Source organism: Sphaeramia orbicularis, chromosome 12, assembly GCF_902148855.1.
Source record: "Sphaeramia orbicularis chromosome 12, fSphaOr1.1, whole genome shotgun sequence".
In the NCBI taxonomy this organism is placed as follows: domain Eukaryota; kingdom Metazoa; phylum Chordata; class Actinopteri; order Kurtiformes; family Apogonidae; genus Sphaeramia; species Sphaeramia orbicularis.
The window spans coordinates 27,697,435-27,717,872 of record NC_043968.1 but is presented as its reverse complement, the minus strand read 5'-3'; the positions used below and the strand labels follow the sequence as shown (position 1 = coordinate 27,717,872).

The window sequence follows — 20,438 nt, the reverse complement described above, 5'->3', positions numbered from 1 at the left end:
CTCCCTAGAGAATATGCAGTTGTGTTTGATTCTATCCCTTCAGGTTTAAAACCTTTGCTACCTTCTACTGTTAGTCCTTCAACAACCATTAGCCCTCAAACTGCACAATCAGAATTATACACAGGAAATTTACATCCATTCTGGTGTAAAAAAACAACAAAAAACTAATAATAAATGTATTAGAGAAGTGATTCAAAGGGATACAATTTGTAAGACAGCTTCCATCTTTTTTTGGAGTCATTTATATTCTGATGTGGAATGGGAAAAGGTATGGTTATTACCAAGGAAGTGTTTCATTTCCAATAAAGTGACAGAGGTGTCTTTAAAACTGTTCCATAGGTGTTATCCAACTAATTCAGCTCTGATTAAGTAGATCAGTGTCGACCCTTTTTGCTCATTTTGTCATAATTCAGATGAAACATTAACTCATTTGTTTTGGGAATGTGCCTTTTGTTCAACTTTTTGGTGTGATATATTTTTTTTTTAAATAGAAAGCTGGATATTTCTTTTAACTTCAAAATTGAAGATATTTTATTTGGTTTCTTTATTACTGATTTGCCTGTTCGGAAATCATTTATTCTTAATCTCATTTCCTTATTAGCTAAATTTCATATACATACAAGCAAGTCTGCCAATCAGAAACCCAGCTCTGTGGTCTTTAAATCTTATTTGAAATCCTATCTAGACACACTTAACTTTTGCACTAACCTTAAAGCTGTGAAGACTAAAGCCTTATGTGAAGAGGTTAAGTTGTAATTTATTTTTTTCTCTTTTTGTTTATTCCTTTTATTTTATTTAATTTACTTACCTATTTATGTAATTGTATTTAATTTCTTCCTGCCTCACCTCAAGCATTATATTTTTTTTTCTCCATGCCATGTTCTGGCCTATGTGTATATGGTATTTTGTAAGTAAAGTATGAAAAAAAGGAGAAAAATGGAAAAAAAATAAAGAAAAAAATTTAAAAATTCCAAAAAAAAAAAAAACAAAAAACTGTCTTTCATTTTGAGGTCAACAGTCAACCAAATAACCCTACACCAAACCTAATGCCACTGGAATAAACCTACCTTTTACATGACTGTAACCGAATATTTCATATTAGTTTGGGCTTTGATCCAAGTTTATGACCAGTGCGGTGCTTCTGTTTGGCTACAATAATGGTTTACGAGGGCCTTAAGCTCTCATTGCTGGCTCAAAGGAGTCACAACATCAACTCAACATTTTCAGTATAAAAAAAAATAATGGAAAACACATTTACAACAGCCTTGAACTAAATAATTCAGGCTTTTATGTACATTACAATAAACAGCATTAGATTTAAGTCCGAATTAGAAATATTATTGCATCTTTTTAAAACAAACATCTGATTGGGTTTGAATTCATGTTTTGACACTTAAATCTAATGGTATGATTGTTCATTTCCATATTCTGAAGTTTAACATGAGACTGAACTCCAACATAATTAGTTTACCATTTCAACAAAAACTTCCAAAGGCAATAATTAAATCAGTGGTATCTGGTGGCAAATATTTGATCCACAAGCACCAGGCTCATTGATTCCAAAGTAATTAACTATACAATAAATATACAATAGATGTAAACAATGTGAAAAACCAAAAAGGTAGGACATACCTCTGCAGAAAGTCATTTAATTCAATCAAAATCTTGCAGAGAAAAAAAAAAAAAAAAAAAAAGTAGTATCCAATTTGTACATCTGCTCCATAAACTACTGGGTTCATCCATGGCCAACGCTCTACGCTTCATCCAGGTTTCATGAATATATGTGCAGTGGATATTCAGAGAGATAAATTAACAAGCAAATGGAGGAGAGAAAATAACATCTTCAGAGGACTTAAAAATGTGGCAGACAAAAACAGATTTAACATGAACAAAACATTACGATGAGCAACTCGGTGGTGCAGTGGTTTAAATAAAGCTTTACTTACTTACTACAGTGTTGACCATTCAAAAAAAAAAACCAGACACTATTGTGGTTGCATGTCATGTCAGTTTAGCCAGTCCAGATCATCGTCTTCGTCATCATCACTGAACGGGGCAGGTGGAGAATGACCCTTCAAGCTTTGAACACAAACGAGAGAAAAAAGAAATCAAATATGAGTGATGTATGAGGAAAGAAAAACCAGTCAGTGTATCGTTTGGTAATTGGATTTTCTTTTCAGAAACAAAAGGAAAACTAGTGGGTAATTGATTTTCATTTTAAAATAGACAAATTAAAATTGAATTTCAAGGTGTTTTTCTTTTTCAGTGTCAAAACAGATAAACCAAATTTAAAAAAACGGATTGATTTTCATTTTCTTTCTAATAACAAAGAAGAAAGTCCATAAGTGTCTAACGATATTAATTTTCCTAATTTCATTGTACACACAACGACAATAAAGGCTACTCTATTCTATTCTATTTGTTCATCTGGCTGTTTCTAATCTGTCTGTCCATTTCAAAACCAGCAAAACATCAGTTTCACATCAGTTGCTCTACTGTACTGTATCTTGGTTGCTTCCCAGACAAACTGGATTCAGACAATGTTTATCTCCTAAAGATTCTGTTGACATCAGCCAAGAGTCACAACAAAATGTTGGCTACAGAAAGAGCCACCCGCAACAGGCTTTTTTATTTCTATCGCAGAAAACATTTGGCTGATGGAACAGCTGACTTTTACCCTGCGGCTCCAGGAGGAGCCCTGAAAAAGGCGCTGGAGAAAATGGACAGACTTTACAAACAGTGACAGTACTAGTTAATAAAAGCATTTGAAGTTGTATGCATGTTTGATGTTATAATCGCCATATCTAGACCTCAATTTCATGTTCTTGTTTTGTAAAACTAAAATGTTTATAAAAGTGTCAAAAAAAAAAAAAAAAAAACACAAAAACAAACATTTTTGGGTTTGTGCTCACCGTTAACATAAAGCCTGGATGGACCTTGGCAGCGGTCACTTGTTTCTGATGGCTCAGATACAGAAGCAGTTTGTACACTAAATCAAAAGAGGAAAATTAGTGTTTTTCATTATTTACAGGTTCTTATAATAGTATTTTACTGGTCTGACCCACTTTAGATTGAACTGACTTAAAACAACTTCAACATCATTGATTGTTCATATCTTCAGTATAATTTTTGCATTTCACACATTGATCCCAGAGGCCAGACTAGACCCTTCAGCGGGCCAGGTTTGGCCCCCGGGCCGCATGTTTGACACCTGCGCACTAATCTATCAATACATGTAGAGGAACTGAAGTAGTTGGATCAGTGACAGTGGATGGAGACGTTTGGTTTATGTTCAGTTCATGATATATTTTGCTGGAAAAGTCACATTTTCCTTATTTTTTTTTCTGATTTCATCTAATAAGGTTTGAATTTACTCTGAGCTTTTATGAACATCTACATGAATTAAATGTAGGAAAATACTTGCTTTACACTGAAAAATGCAGAGGATAATGTTTTAATAAATGGTGATGAATCACTGAGGAAAGGTTAAATGTAAATGAAATTGATAACAGAATTACTTTCTTTGTGTTCCTTTTAAATTTAAGGCTGAGATAATTAATATATAATTAATATTCTCTAGTGGGAAAGTGATTGTTTTGAAGTGATCGTGGGTCCTGGTCTGTGGACCTGGTTCTGGTATGTGGTTCTGGCCTTTGATTCTGATCTGTAGTCCTGTTGTGGGGCTCCAGTCTGTGCTCTGTGACCTGGTCCTGGTCCTCTGTGGTTTCTCTTCCAGATTGAGGCTCTGAAACTCTTCTCTCAGGCTGAACTGGTTTCCTGGTTCCTGGAACACAGAAACAGCAGCAGAAAACTCAGCGTCCACGTAAATAAAAGAAATAAGTAAATAGAAAATAAAATAAATAAAAGAAACTAAGATGACCAAAACCAAAGACACATTCATACAGTTACACAAAAGATGACTGACTGCAGGGTTGGTGGTAGCTCACAGGAACAAACTGTTTATCCCACCCCCTTTAATACAACACTAATTAGATCAATACAAGAAGTCTACACACAAATATATGTGTGTGTGTGTGTATGTATGTGTATGTGTATATATATATATATATATATATATATATATATATATATATATATATATATATATATATATACACACACACACACACATAATTTTTTTTGCTTAATTCAAGCAAAAAAAATCTGCCAATGGACCAAGTGAAAATTATCTTGTTCAGATTTCTTGAAGTCAGATTTTCCAGATCTATTGTCTATAAATCAGTTCTTCTATCTGACTGAAAAGTTCCTCTTCAGGTGATTCTGCCTGATTTTCAGTGGGATCAGATATTTGAACTAGAAATGAGACAAATACATGTGGACAGATGTAGATTTTTGCAGTGCACTACTTAGAAACCCATATAAATACAGTTGGCTATAATCCATAATTATATGCATTGTTCCTTCTAATTTACACTATATATGACTATTTCAATGATCTTTTTATATATCCCACAACTCTATTAGTTTATATAAAATATGATCTTTACTACAACACTTCCATGTTCTGCTGTAATATTCACCGGTGTCATTAGATTTAACATTAGTGTTTGTTTCACCCACGTTTCAACGCGCTGGTTTTCTGGCCCTCGTCAGGTGGTTGGTTTCGGCGTGGAGGAGAACGACCCTTCAGACCAGAGCGTCCTCTGCCCCTCAGACGGCGCCGACAACCCCCCGTCGTCCGTGTACGGCGAAGTCAGCGAGCTGAGCTTCCTGCCGGCCTGGACGCCACAGCTGCAGGACACCGCGCTCATCACCGACATCAGAGCCTTCACGGCGTCGCTGCCGCTACACCCCTACCACAAGATCCTGCACTAGGTCGGCGTCAGCGGAGCCCCGCCTCCGTCTGGGATGATGCTGTAACTGTGGGGACCGCTGGCAACAACATCCACACTGTGTGATCAGAGAAGAGGCAATGTTTTGTTTCGGGTTTTTTGTGATGCTGCGTTCACAACCTGCGGGAAAAAACTGGAAAAGACCTGAAGATGAGGCTTCGATTCGGTTTTCTGCCCCTTTAACAAAATACTTGTGCATTTACGGTCGTATTCACAAAAAAAGAGAAAAAAAAAATTCTTCTCTAATTTCTCATTTTCTTTAACCTAACAGCCAAGCACTTAAAGAAGAAAAAGTCAGCAAAAAAGATTAAAATAAGTATAATAAACAAAAGTAACATTAAATCAGATTGTAAAAGCATGAAAAGAGACAGGATTGAAGCAGCGCTCTGACCTTAGGCCTAAAGCTGCAGGTTCCACTTCAGCTCCACATGTAACATCTGGAGAGGATGCTGCATAAACACACATCTACTAAAATCCTAGTTTTATACAGAAACTGATCATAAAGTTACAGATTACAACTGAAGCTTTGGATCATCATCATCAAATCCTTCTGAAAACCACCGTCACGACAGTTTGATCAGACTTTAACACGTAAAACCATATGTTCTGCATCTGTTGAATCTTATTTTTGTGTATTAACAGTAAACTGATTCCTGCATAAAAAAAGTACAAACATACAGTTTTACTACAGAAATACATACCAGATGAGGAAACTAAGAGGATACCGGCAACAACGGTTCCAAAGCAACTAGGCTGTGAGACACCTACACCTGCACCTCTCTCCTCTCCTTCCCCTCCCCTGCAGCAGAAGTCATACACATGCTTACTAACCCACATTCTTGGTCTGCATATCAGCTGTCTACACTGACGTCACACACCTACGCCAAGCACACACACACACTCACATGTTTTAAACAGTTGTCAATGATATCTTTAGGGGTTTTTTTGGTAAACAACTTCTTGGTAGATTTAGAAACTACAAGTTTAGTTTTATTGGGAACAGGGGGTTTTACTCTGATGAAAACTATCTGACAAACACATGCTTTCTAAAGTAGCCAGTGGTGAAACAGTCCAAGTGTATTTCACTGAACCAATGTTGTGTTCACTGTCAGACATTTTTTTTTTTACACATACATTTTTGTTTTCAATGGCATGCCACCCTTGAAAGAAAAAAAAAAATCTCCTGGCCAGAGATCTTATGGTTAACCTGCATTACATTGCACCTCTCATGTTTCAACAGTTCATCCCCCCTCAGTTCAACCACTGTTCACAGAATCCACTCCTCACACGTCTCTTGTGCGTCCTCGTTCACAGAGCTCATAGGACTTAGATCCACAGCATGCCAAGCCTTTTGGATCACTGACTGGCAGCCCTCACCATCAGTTTCCATTCTTCCTTTATATTTCTGCCAGAGAGAGATAAAAAAAAAAAAACAGGTTTCATTCAATATTGTACACATTAATAGATCCATGCCATCCTTGGTGGTCATTCTGCATACAACTGCATCCAGTACATAGGTACCATGTATGTCTGATTAAAAATTAATAATTGCCCTCCAATCCATATTGCCCCTAAAATCTGATTGTCACCCAAAATGTTTGATCCTCTCAGACCAGGGATTAAAGCAAAAATTTTTCATCTGACTGAAAATTTTCTTCTGGTCAAAATCATTGGCCACTATTAAAAATGATGCAATACTACTATAGCATACAAGTTTATAGAGTCAAATTTGGCAATACTGTGAAACACACTGAATGGGAGAGTGTACAGGTGTAGAAGATTAGTAACATGGATAGAAAAAATGTCATGAGTGGTATTGGTGGGGGGTCTGGGGGTCCTCCCCCAGAAAATTTTTCAAGCTTCAGGTCAATTTTGGTGCTCTCTGGTTAATTTTAAAGGGTATGAAAACCTTTGAAGCAAGTGAAAATAATAACTAGAAGAAAACCTTACTGCAAAAAATGAGTGAAAAACTTTTTATTTAACAATTTAGGAACTCCTAAAACATAACTCCAACTCCAACAGCACATGAATTTTGGGGAAAATGTCTGTGTAAATGTAACCCTAACCAACTAATCTTCAGTTTCTCAGATTGATGGCAGATCAGGACTTTTTTACCACTGGAATCATACAGAATTTTCTTGTGGCAAACTACGCACATGCACGCACCAGGCAGCTTCATCTTTTTTGCACCATGATCCAATTGGAGTTCCATCGTCTCCCTTCTCATCAAGCCACGCCCACCTCCATCTATTTTTCATGCATCTCTCAATAGTTACCACTTCAGCACCTTCCTCTACAAACGTGTCCATGATGTCGTATATGCTAGCCAAAATAATCTGTACGTCGTCAAACCTGCGTCCACAACCCCCTCCCGCCAATATCATGTTCTCTTTTGATTGGAAGAAATTACGTCAACTGAAACAGAAATTATATTCCGTTCCAGATACTCTCTGAGGGTATTTAAAATACAGTGGCTTTGCAAATACCAAGGGTGTTACTCATTCATTCAATTTTATCTTCAGACTGTACCACACAGATAGAAATAAGATGCTAAACGGGTCAAAATAAAGCACTTACGCAGTCGGGCGCGTAACCGCGTAAGGCCGCACGCACGGGAAGGGCACATACACACAAACACATACACTAGTCATATACCGGCAAGAGGAGGTAAGCTATGAATCCAAACATGAAGGTACATGTAGATCAGTTCTGTCTTCTTCCCTTTTCGCTGTGGTTTTTTCATAATGAAAGCTACTTGTTAGCACTAAACTAAAGTTAGTGTCTGGAGGCTGAACTTCGGTAAAGCTGAACTTGTCCATGTGTTTCTGAGGCACAGAATGGGCAGCGTTTCCTTCCAAAGATAAATAGTCATCAATCTCTCCTCCCGACATAAAAATAAAGAAGTCATCTTCTTATCATCACTGTTAAACCCATCAGCCCCATGTGTGGCGTGCCTGTGTTAAACACCTGCAGACCCAGGACAGGATCGCGGTGCCGACTGGACTCCACGAAACACGTGGGGAAGTTACTTCAATATGACTTTTTTCCCCCCTCAATTTTTCCATTTGACGGAAATCCGTCATGGTGACAGAGAACTTTAATATCTGATATAAACCATGTCACACTCATGCAATATTTCATCAGACATTACTAAGCAGGAAATTGGATTTAATTTACCTTTCTGACTGTGTTGGGTGGACTGACCACTGGACTTTTCTGATTCTGGTCGCTCACTGCTGACTGGTTCTGATTGCTGTCAGTTGGCACCTATAACGGATAAAACAAATAGGAGAGGGACAATAAAGAGACAGGTACTGGGAATGTTCCACCAGAAAGGATATCTCTGGTATCTCTAGATAACTTTACAAGATACAATAAATGTAAGATACTGATTAAAATCTATCACTTATGAAGCTATACCTCATTAATATTTTTGACTGTGGATGGGGAATTTGAAGCTCCACAAACTGTTGAATGCATTTCCTCATCAAGACCCTGCAAAAAGAAGAGAAAAAAAAGAGGGATATCTTAAGTATGTGAAGATAGGATGTTGCTTATGTAACATTACAAGAAAGGTATTATGGCTGTGCCTCTGAAAGTCTTTTGTAAGACACAAATCCACTCTGAAACAGTTCTTAAGTCACTTAGCCGACCACATGACTACAGTCTGTAGATTCCAAAAACTACTATCTTCTAAGGTAACACAGACTCATGAAATCAGCACTGGATTACTTCATTGTTTATCTACTGCAGACATGTAAGTCAACAACCCACCGTGCATACTTAACCAACATTAAAAAAAAAATCAAGTATAGTAATTCAAGTATTTCTCAAAAACCAATATGATGCTTCTTTCAACTCCATATGGTGGCAGGACCATATAAACCATAAGGACTTCGAAAGTCCCATTTGGTTAGGCCACAGTTCGACACACATATACGCTCAGATATACTGACTGAAGCTTTGAAAAGAATGTTATGAGAGAATCCTTCTATACCATCGTCCACACAAACCATGTCCACATAAACCATAACACTGTCCACACAAACCATGCCATACTCATGTCAGTACACACACTGTGTACTGACATGTCACTGTAACACATGTGTTTACATTGCTTACACTACTACGTTTTTTAAAATCTTAGTCTTTCATACTGTATATCTCCAATTTGCATATATTTTTCAATGCACACTTTTATAATTTTAAGGTTTGTTTTTGTTTTTTTTTTAAGATATGTCTGTATCTTATTGTTTTGTTATCAGATGTATGTGCACTGTCTCTGGCAGAGACCATCTGCAATTTCATTGCACAACTGGTGTAATCATAATAAAGCCTATTCTATTCACACACAGCATCAATGAAACATGTTTGCAGTCGTGAAATTTTGCCCCAGTTAAGCCATAAATCGGATTTAATTTACCTTTCTGACCATGTTAGGTGGACTGACCACTGGACTTGTCTGATTCTGGTCGCTCACAGCTGACTGGCTCTGGTTGCTGTCGGTCAGCACCTGTAAAGGATAAAACAAATAGGAGAGGGACAATAAAGAGACAGGTACTGGAAATGTACCACCAGAAAGGACATTTGAGGCTTTAATAAAAGAAACCATCCTCTTATTGACAAGGACACAGAGGAAAACTTTGTTTTGAATCTCTAGATAGCTTTACAAGATACAATAAATGTAAGATACTGATTAAAATCTATCACTTATGAAGCTATACCTCATTAATATTTTTGACTGTGGATGGGGAATTTGAAGCTCCACAAACTGTTGAATGCATTTCCTCATCAAGACCCTGCAAAAAGAAGAAAAAAAGAGGGATATCTTAAATATGTGAAGATAGGATGTTGCTTATGTAACATTACAAGAAATGTATTATGGCTGTGCTACTGAAAGTCTTGTCAGACACAAATCCACTCTGAAACAGTTCTTAAGTCACTTATCCGATCACATGACTACAGTCTATAGATTCCAAAAACTACTATCTTCTAAGTCAGCAGTTCCCAACCTATTTAGGCTTTACAGTAGGCCACTTTCTACCTCCTACCTTATATATCATCATCCACACAAACCATGTCCATATCAACCTTACTACTGTCCATACAAACCATGTCATACTCATGTCAGTACACACACACACAGCACCACATTTGCAGTTGTAGTATTTTGCCCAAAGTTAAGCCATAAATTGGATTCATTTTACCTTTCTGACTGTGTTGGGCAGACTGACCACTGGACTTGTCTGATTCTGGTTGCTGACAGCTGACTGGCTCTGGCTGCTGTCATATGCAACAGGAGGAATATGGCCCTTGCTACTCTTCAGATAAAATGTTGTTCAACAGTAGGTAAACAGGTTCACATTTGAAGAACCCATTACGTTTCCTGGCTGTATAGTGCATGTGTCTCTCCCTAAGTGGAGAAACACCTTTCCACTATAGAAATGCAATGTTTGGAGTCTGCATGACATTAACAGGAGAAGGATGACCGTTGCTGTATGTGCAGTTGTTCTTGACTACATAAGGCTGAACTGCATTCTGCCACCCAATGCTTTAGTTGTTACATGTTTTGATAGTGCACAATGTCCCCCACAACATGAAACAGTTTCACTTATAGAACCAATTCCAGTGAACTTCCAAAAGAACCACACTGACAAGGCTATGGCAAGGGAAATATTTTAACTTGAGTCCACTAGCAGCCATGGTTTTCATATAAAAAAAAATTAAATGGTGTTCAATCTGACTGATTCTCTGCATCACCATCCTCAGTCTCTAAATCACATCTTCCTTCTTTCACTCTACTTCATTCACTATAGGTTATTACTGCAATAATATTACACTAATAAAAATAAAAGTAGGTCAGCAGCATTTTGATTTTGTGATATGACAGTGATAGGAGCCACATTATGATTTTGGGTCCAAGAACCTTGTGAGATGAACACAAACCGGGGTTATCACTATAGTGATTTTGACATCAGATTAATTTCTGATTGATTCTTATTTAAAAACATAACTACAAGAGACTAATTACTGAGAGAGTTCAGCTAGACGCATGCTTCAAAAAACTATGAACCAACAACAGGAGAAAGACATTCAGATCCTCTACCTGTTCAATCTGTCAGTCCCAAACTGATGAGTAGTAAGAACTAGTGTAAAGGCCAACATTTAAAGCAGGCTCAGCTGTGTGCTGATTGCTCAGAACACCTGCCCCTGGCCTCCTCAGTTAACTACATGCACCAGGTACAGGTCAGGTTTGTTTCCCCCTCATGTGTTACACAAAGCAGGCCATGAACATTTTAAAGTGGTATCCTATCATCACATAATCGTTACAGTATAAAATATCCTGCTGTGGTTCATATTTTCCCCCAAAAGCCAAACCTGAGCTGTCCTGCTGCTGTCTGTCCTCCTCTCCCCCTGCCCCGCATGCACACCGGAACGTTAACGAGGCTTAATTAACAACCACCGTAGCTTGCTGCACATACAGAAAACTAACAACGGTGTCATATTATATACAGTACAGTGCTGTTACTTTTCAGTCATAAGGCCAAACCTGAGCTGTCAGACTGCTGTCTACTCTCTGTGTACACTTACAGTTAAAGACTGCACAACGTAATGTTAATTAGGCTTAATTAATGAGCAAGCTATAGCTTGCTGCAGGACACAAAACCAACAATGGTGCCATAACATATACTGGTTTATAACTATTGAATCCAAAAACCAAACCTGAGCTGTCGGCTGTCCTTGACCTCTTATTAGCAAAGCTTTTAGCCATAGCAGCGTTAGCTAATGTGCGTTAGCTCTCTCATCTAACTTTACCATGTGCAAAGAACACACACATCGATGGCTTGACACACAATCGGCAAAAAGAGGCTGAATTAGATTAAAAACCCTTACCTGTATGTGTTTACTCCGTTAGTTAGTCCACCAAGCAGCGACTTCCTTCTCCAGTATTTCATTTTTAAACGTCCTGAAGGTCTGGAGACGGTGTGGGCGGACCTTGGAGTCGACGTATTGTAGGTACCGCCCACTGGCAAAAACCAGCCAATCAGAAGAAAGTCTGCCAAATTGCCCGCCAAATTTGACGTGTGTATCGAAAATGTGTAAGGAAGTGCAGTTCCACCACTGGCCAGTGGCGGTGCTGTCCTATACACTGGGATACACTCAAAGTCAGGTCAAGTGGTACATAAGGACTTTCAAAGAAAAAGCGAAAAAGTGTTATTTAGACACTTAATAACACAGTAACACTCTTTGTTTTATGAGGACTCTGGCATGGTCCGGCTAAACCACATAGGTCCTCGGAGCCCAGGTGCGTAGTCAGGTGAAATGTCCCTCTAAACCACAAATACCAACACGCACGCACACACACACACACACACACACACACACACACACACACACACACACACATACACACACACACACACACACACACACAGGTGGAAGCAGGTGTATCAGTTGTGTTTCCATTTCCAACATTCCCTCAGATCACAGGTGTGGGTGTGTTTATTTGTACTTTAGAACATGATTGTTGTGAACCAATTTACAACCCCCAAAATTGGGACATTGTATAAAATGTAAATAAAAAGTGAGCACAGTTTTTTGGAAGTCCATATTTTATTCATAATAGATCACAGAAAACATGTAATCTATGAAGTGAGAATACATAGCATTTTATAAAAGAAAAAAGAGGTAATTTTGAATTTGATGGGAGTTGTGGATCTATACTTTTATGATGTCATTATTTAGCCATATTATGTTACATGTGACCTTTGGACTCACTTATACTCTGTATAAAGTTTATACAAGCTGTGAGCTCTGCATACAGTCTAATCTACAGGGTGTCCCATAAGTCTCCATACATAGGAGACATAATACATTCCATACATATGTGGTTCTAACATGTATTTCTTTATATTTCTTCTTTATAGTTCTTCAGCAGTGGAGGACACGCATTGAAATGTGTTCCCGACAAAATGGCAGTCATATAGAGCATATTATATAAATAAAAATGGTTTATGTCAAGAAACGTTTATTTTTCCTATTTTCCTGTATGGAGACTTATGGGACACCCTGTACATAACACTATGTAGTGAGTAAATTGGGTTGAGGCCCTTTTGGGATACAGTGGTGCCAACCAAGCCATGGACTTATCTGCAACTTATATAGCATACATCTGTAACTCTGAAGAAACCATAAAAACACCTGTCACCACATGCAACTGGTATTCAGATGGCGATACTCTGTCATTATGCCTGTTTACCCTGTGTGTGCCAAATAAATCCTTCCTCTTTGAGACGATCCACTGGTTTCATGCTGTCTTGGTGAAAGTACGACAGAATATCACATCTAAAAAGTTTGGACAGGGACAAAAGGTCAGAAAAGTGGTACTGAATAGAAACAGCTGATGGAACATTTTGCAACTAATGAGGTGAATTGGCAACAGGTCAGTGACATGATTGGGTAGAAAAAAACATCATAAAGAGGCAGAATCTAAGGTATACCAATCTGCCATAAATTTGTGTCATCAAATTGTGGAATAATATCAGAATAATGTTTCTCAGTGTAAACTCAACAAAGACATTGAATATCTGATCGTCTCCAGTACATAACGTGACCCATAAGATTCTGAGAATCAGGAAATATATTCATGATCAAAGGAGAAAACTGAAAAATTAATACTGGATGACCATGATCTTAAGGTACTCAGGAGGCCCTGCAGTAAAAGCTGACATGATTCAGTAGTAGAAATCACAGCATGGACTCAGGAACATTTCTAGACTTTGTTTATGAAGATAATTCATCATGTCATCCACAAATCCATGTTAAAGCTCTGTCATGCAAAACAGCCATAGATGAACATGATCCAGAAACACTGGTGTCTTCTTTGGGCCAAAACTCATTTAAAACAGACCGAAGCAAAATGGAAAACTGATCTGTGGCCAGATGAATCAACATTTGAAGTTCTGTTTTAAAAACCTTGGATGCTGTGTTCTCCAGGCTTCAGATCAGAGGGACCATCAGCACTAAGTTAAAAGCCCACATCTGTGATGGTATGGGGGTGCATTAGTGCCTGTGGAATGGGCAGCTTTCATCTGGAAAGACAACCTGGATGGTGAAAGGTTTACACGTTTTAGAGCAGCACATGCTCCTATCTAGACAAGACCTTGTACATTTAGTTCAGTAAGACAGTGCTAAACCTTATACCACATCTATGACATTAAAAAAACAAACTGGATTTATTACAGATCATGTACAATTTTAAACATAAATGTTTCTATTTGATGCATCATACCAGAGTTAGCCTTTGGCTAATTTACATCTGCAGTCTCCAACAGCATGGTTTCACTGTAGAAGAAACAAAACATCTGGTGCAGTATGAAATGAAAAACACAGCAGGACTGTTAAGAGCTAGAATTGTATTTCAGGACATTTTCTATTTCACTGATTTTATGTCACTACCAACACTCATATGTAGTTTACCTTTAAAGACTCAATGTGCTGTATTTAAAGGGTCATATTTTGCTAAACCCACTTTTATTAGTCTTGGGTTCATTTATTTGTGTATTTGGACCCTAATAGTTCCAAAAGTTTGAATTGCAACCCTCCAGGTGCTGCAAAGCTATCTTTATACTCATTTTGGCTAAAATGGAATGGATTTCTACAACCCATTTAATTCCTTCATAATTTGTTACGTTTTATAACTAGTTACATCATGACATTTGCACATATAAGGTCAAGACTTCCGACGAACATTTCTCCAAGTATGACATTGTTTGTCAGCAGCAGTGGTTGTAGTCCATACTAAAAATATGTCCAAAGTTCGAGCTGATTACCTAAAATGTTCAGTTGTTGGTAGAATGGGAGAGAACAACAAACTCAACAACCTGGAGAGGGTGGGGCCTGAAGTGGTTCATTTGCATTTAAAGGGCCAGCGCTCAAAACGACCTTTCTGGCATCAGTACTCAGAAACAGGGTTGAAGATGGACCTGTGGAGTTGAATTAATGAAAAATTCAGACCCAAGTATAGCATTTACAGTTTATGTAGAGCACAGGGAAATGTTTTAAAATGTATAATTCCATTAAAAAAACAAAAACAAAATATCACTCCTTTAAAGTTGAAGTTTGCAACGTAGTGATTCCACTCATCTCTCTTTCTTCTGATGATGCTAAAAAGCTGCTTCACACATTCACTACATTTTCTTCAGTGGTGCACTTTTCTCCACTCAGCCCACATAACCCATATACAAACCCAGCTTCAGTGGCTCACAGTCACTTACAGGATTCAGAGAAGAAATGGTCACAGCCTCATTATCTTCCACAAATGTTCACAGTGTCTCTGTTCCACACCCACCACACCTGCCCTGACAATAGGTGACAGAGCCTGATGCTACTTAGACCTACATCTATGGAACTCACCTGTCCCCTCTGTTGTTGATGCTTTAAATCTGGTCTAAAAACCCACTTTCCTTGACTGGCTTTCTTTTACAACATCAAAGTGGGCTGTGATAACTGAACTGGTTCTGCAGATGAGATGCACCATGTAATTACTACGCACCCTCTCCTCCAGTGGCTTTAAAAAGAAAAAAAAAACATTAAAAGTCCCTCAGTAGATTATAATTTTTGTATTCTGATATTAATTTCATGTTCTAACATAATAGGAGACACTATTGTAGTGTAAAAAAGAAAATTAGGAAGTCCAGTTTGTGCTGCTGTAGAAACATTGTGGAATCATGAAAACAGAATAAAACACATTTTCATGGGCTTACAGTATACCCACATGAAAATATAATTTTCTGCAATTAGATCTCACTAAATATCTATAAATCTTAGAAAATTTTTTGAAGAACAATGTCTTTTAAGTATATTAAGTCTCCAAAAATAAGATAGAAAAATATCCTCAGGGGATTAATAGCGTCAGATTTCAGACTTTGCCTTAAAGTCTGTGGTACATACATGTGTGAGGCAGGTAGATTCTAAAAAAAGACACAATTAAGTTGGAGTGCAGGGAATGTAGGATGTGAAGTTTGAGCTTAGAAGCATTTGTGAATTTGCATCAGCCTTCTGTATCACCACTCAGCTTAGCCACATGCCTCTACTAGTACCTAAACCTGAACGGAATCAGCAGCATTTTCAGTCATTTTTGGAGGGAGTGGAAATCAACCCATGCTGCTGTTTGGGCGTGAGAATGTGTTGAATTGAAGTATAAAAACACTACACCAATGAACCTGAACACAACAGCCATATGCCATATTTTAGCACCTTTAAAAAACAATTTCAACACATGAGGACATGTTCTATTTATGTAAGAATGGTGGGAGATTAGTGGGTGGAGTGGCCAAGACATATGTTTAGTTTTATTAACGGCACACAGTAATTATGCAACCTGCCCACATTCATTTCACTGTATCGAACATGGTGTCCGTAAATGTCTGATGGTGCGAGAAGGAGGCAGGGATTTTATGTGTGGGCACAAGAAGAATCTGAAGAGTTTGAAGGGAATCTACATCTCTTAACCTTAATGTAATTATCTGATCTCTGTTCTGCATTGGTACAGCATGAAACACCTGAATTTCTTTCTTTTATTTAATTTTTAAAATTTTTTTTTTAAATCACGGTGGATTATTCAAATGAGATCCAACTTTAGCACTGTGTCTGAGGCAGGTTGCTAAGCTACAGACTGTGTCAGGAAGTGACAAGCGAACATAATTACGGCCCTGGTTGACAGACACAGACAGTGTTCATTAGACTTACTCAAGCATTAAGACATCAAGTCTTTTTAAGGGACAAAAACCTCACGGAACCCTTTGAATCAGCTAATTACCACATAATCATTTGGTGAATAGTATTTAAACAATTAAAGACTAAAGAAATTGAATTACTTTCTGTGTTGTATGGATGCATGATTTAATATGCGACTGTTGTTCTGTATAATGTGATGCTATTTACTTGAAACAGCGTTACAGAAGCAGACATAGTTTTTTTCATTACTCCACAACATCATCTTCTGATAGGAATTAGAAACTCAAATTACATCAAAGTAAATAAAGCAGAATTAGAACTTAACCCTTTCATGCATGAATTATTAGAAACTTAATCAAAAATTTTTTTCCTGAGTGTTTTTATTCCTCTTTAGGCATGAAAAAAAAAACAATGTGATTGAATTTTTTATTTTTTTAATCAATCTGTTTTTCATGGAGTTACAAAAATGTCCACTCAGCTACACCATGAATTTTATTCTTGAAGCAAAGAAATATGTATTTAAAACCCAATATCATAAAGTGATATGAAAACAGTGAAATGAAACCATGTTTAATGCAGCTAATCTGATGTTTTCTTACATTTTAACATATTCTAATACTAGTTATTACTCACTTCATGGAGATAATATGCAAAAAATAAATATTAACAATTAATTTCCACTCAAGAACCCACCAAGAACAGCAAAGTTACAATAATGGTATGAATTGCAGTTTATGAGATGATGCATAAGTGTCCACTGTGTTGGTTGATATGGAACTAAAACAATAAAACCCATGAATATACAAGAGTAAAGGTGTAGAGTAACTGTCCACTGTAGTGACCACTATGCATGAAAGGGTCAATTTGCTCTACATCAGTGTTTTTCAACCTTGGGGTCAGGACCCCATGTAGGGTCTCCTGAAATTCTAATTGATAAAAATACTAATAAAAATATATGTTGAGTTGAGAGAGACAATCCCAATACATAAAAGACATGACAAAGTGTGAAGATGAAACTGAAGCACTGTGGTTCTGTTTATCTTTCAAATGTTCATTGTGGTCAGTTTCAGATGATGCAGCTCTTTCATAATTCATAGTTTGAGTTCTTGTTTGTTCAGTATTAATTGTCAGCCTTGTAAATCCAAACTGGACTGACTGTACATATCCTGACCAAGGAAAATCAAATTCTCACTTTGTGCAGTAATCTACACCTGGCTTTTCTGCCTCCGTCCATAATAATATACATTATATAGACTAAATGCAATCTAAAATTAACGTTTATTTGCCACATAGTATAGCAAACTATTACATGATCAAAAACAAATTAATTTTCGAAAAAAAAGTCTCTGTTTTGAATGTCTGGGTTTGCCAGAAATGTGTGATGTTAAAATGGGGTCATGAGCCAAAAAAGGTTGGGAACCACTGCGCTACATACTGAAAGTGCACCTTGTCTTATTTTTATTACCTTGATAAAATAACACTGCTGTTAAAGCGCAGGGTGAATCTCACGAACTGTTATGTTGGGTTTGTGTTCTCACTGTCACAGTCACACCCACTATACGACAATATGCTATCTTGATATTGCATAAGATGTTGATTGAAAGTGATATTTGCACCCTTCCCTCACTCTGCGTCTCACTGCCTCTCAATCAATTCATCTATCTCCTCTCTTGGCCTCATGGGATGCTGAGAAAATAGAGCTATTTATAGCAACCCGAGGCGCATGTGAGGCGTACCCACCTGAGCAGGAAAAGACACAAATTAACTTTACTTTACAACCACTTAATGCATCAAAAATAGCACATCACATTACATCACATGTATTTTAAATCCTATAAACTGTACATTTTGTAAATTATCAAACGTTAACACTGATATTTTATTTCGTAAATGTGCGATTTTCAGTGATTTGATGTGGGGAGGTAGAAATGGCACGTCCAAAAACAGTGAAACAGTGGAAAGCTGAAACTGGACAGTTGATGCAAACAGCAGAGAAGCATGCAGTCAGACCTGATGACCTGCAGGAAAAGATTTTACTGTGAAACCTGATGTTTTCGATGATATGATATGGAGTGTAACACATGTAGGCTGCATTATCTGTGACAATATGAATACATACAGTATTACATGAACCCATAAAGACCCAGGGCTATTTTTGTGTCGGTTTCCAGATGAATTTTTCTGTTTTTAACCTTTCTTAAGTGATTAAACAATAATCATTTCCTTTACTATTATACTCTATATTTAGCATTTTAAAGTAAAAATCTGGTATTTTCCTATATTTCATGTACTAATTATGTAGAAGTTCATTAAAGCTCAGATTAAAATTGAGGGTTATTATATCCAAAACAGAGAAAATTGAAGAAAATGATTTTTTTCTGCAAAATATATCATTAACTGAGCACAAAATAAGTGTCTCCAACTACTGTTATTGATCCAACTCCATGGGTTTTACTGGTGAATCAATGTTGTAGAAGATGACGATGTTTCCACTGTAACTACAGAGCCTCTGAACGTCCAAATGGGTCATATCTGATGACCATGAAAAGATGACAAACTGCATTTTACACCAATTATTTACATGTATTGATTGGATTAGTGGATCAACAGGTATTAAACAGTTTATAACTGTGAATGATTTTGGTCACCAGTGGATGTTTGGGTCTTTATGGGTTAATAATCAACCATTTTTAATCTAGCACACAATTTATTAACATATGTAAGTATGTGTGTAAACATTTGTGATGTCCTGATTTCAGCCGAGACAGTCACTGCAAAAAAGGGGTGTCTAAAAACAAGATAAAAACACTAAATCTGAGGAAAAAGGTACTTAAAACAAGTGAAATATCTGTCCGTGCAGCAAGAGAATTTAACTTGACAAGACTTCTTGAATTAAGATTGTTAAATCTAGAAATAAGCATGTCTACAGATGTATGAACACTTAAAATAAGAAATTAACTTTTAAAACAAGATAAATTATCTATCACTTCTAAATAAAAAATAACAATAAAAAAAAATCTAGCTAATGCTGCATTCCAGGCAACTCGTAACTTGTGTTTCTCCAACCATCTACCGGTGAAAATGCACTGGAATGGCAGTCAAACCTGTGACTTCCCACCTGTGAACTCATACTAGATCCATGTACTCCCAGTTTCGAGTTCTGACGTCACGTAGCCTGTGAAACAACAGTGGCGGCCCCTATGGATGCGGTGTTTATGCAAATTGTTCATTAAAACAAGGTATTGCTCTGACATTATCTATCTGCAAATGTTCTGCATAATCAGCAACTATGGTAGCATTAGGTAGTTTTCAGTCCATTGAGTGCAAGAATAAATTAATATCAAATACATATCCAAATATACAAATAACATAACATGAAAGGTAGAACAGCTTCTCTTGCCTTATGCACCTTTTTTACTCCTCTGTTTCCCTCAAATAACAAGGAGCAAACACCTTTAGTGATAGAAATGATTGGAAATGAGAATCACGTACGGTCCACCATGCTGGTTTGTTTACATCTAGCTACCACAATTCTTTGCGCTCAAACAGTTTGGCGTGACTTGCCTGGAACGTTACAAAGTCATAAGTCGTAGTTTGTAGTTGTGACTTACGGGCTCAAAAACCGTCCTGGAATGCAGCATAAGAACCAAATAATTTTGCAGTGGTCAAAGTTCATTTTAGCTCTAACTGGCTTCCCGTCAGGCAGGCACGTCTACATTTTGAGACATCCTTTAGCAGCAAGCAAATATATGCAAATATGCCCCTAAATTAACAAATAATACAGTAATAAATTCTAACCCAGGACCATTTTTTCTGCACTCCAAAGTTATCGTTGCATTTACAAAG

At 37.2% G+C, this 20,438-nt stretch overlaps 1 protein-coding gene across 1 annotated transcript in view; it reads right to left on the bottom strand.

Annotated features, from left to right (window-relative positions):
• Nucleotides 1–8,021: 8,021 nt before the first annotated feature.
• The window catches only part of LOC115430655 (uncharacterized), a 407,803-nt gene continuing 395,386 nt past the window's right edge, over nt 8,022–20,438 (bottom strand). Inside the window, exons 6-9 of the mRNA XM_030150793.1 lie at nt 9,578–9,652; nt 9,277–9,366; nt 8,274–8,348; nt 8,022–8,120 (exon numbers count right to left, since the gene is read on the bottom strand). Of these exons, the coding sequence (XP_030006653.1) occupies nt 8,022–8,120; nt 8,274–8,348; nt 9,277–9,366; nt 9,578–9,652 (339 nt within the window). The remainder of the gene's footprint in view (nt 8,121–8,273; nt 8,349–9,276; nt 9,367–9,577; nt 9,653–20,438) is intronic.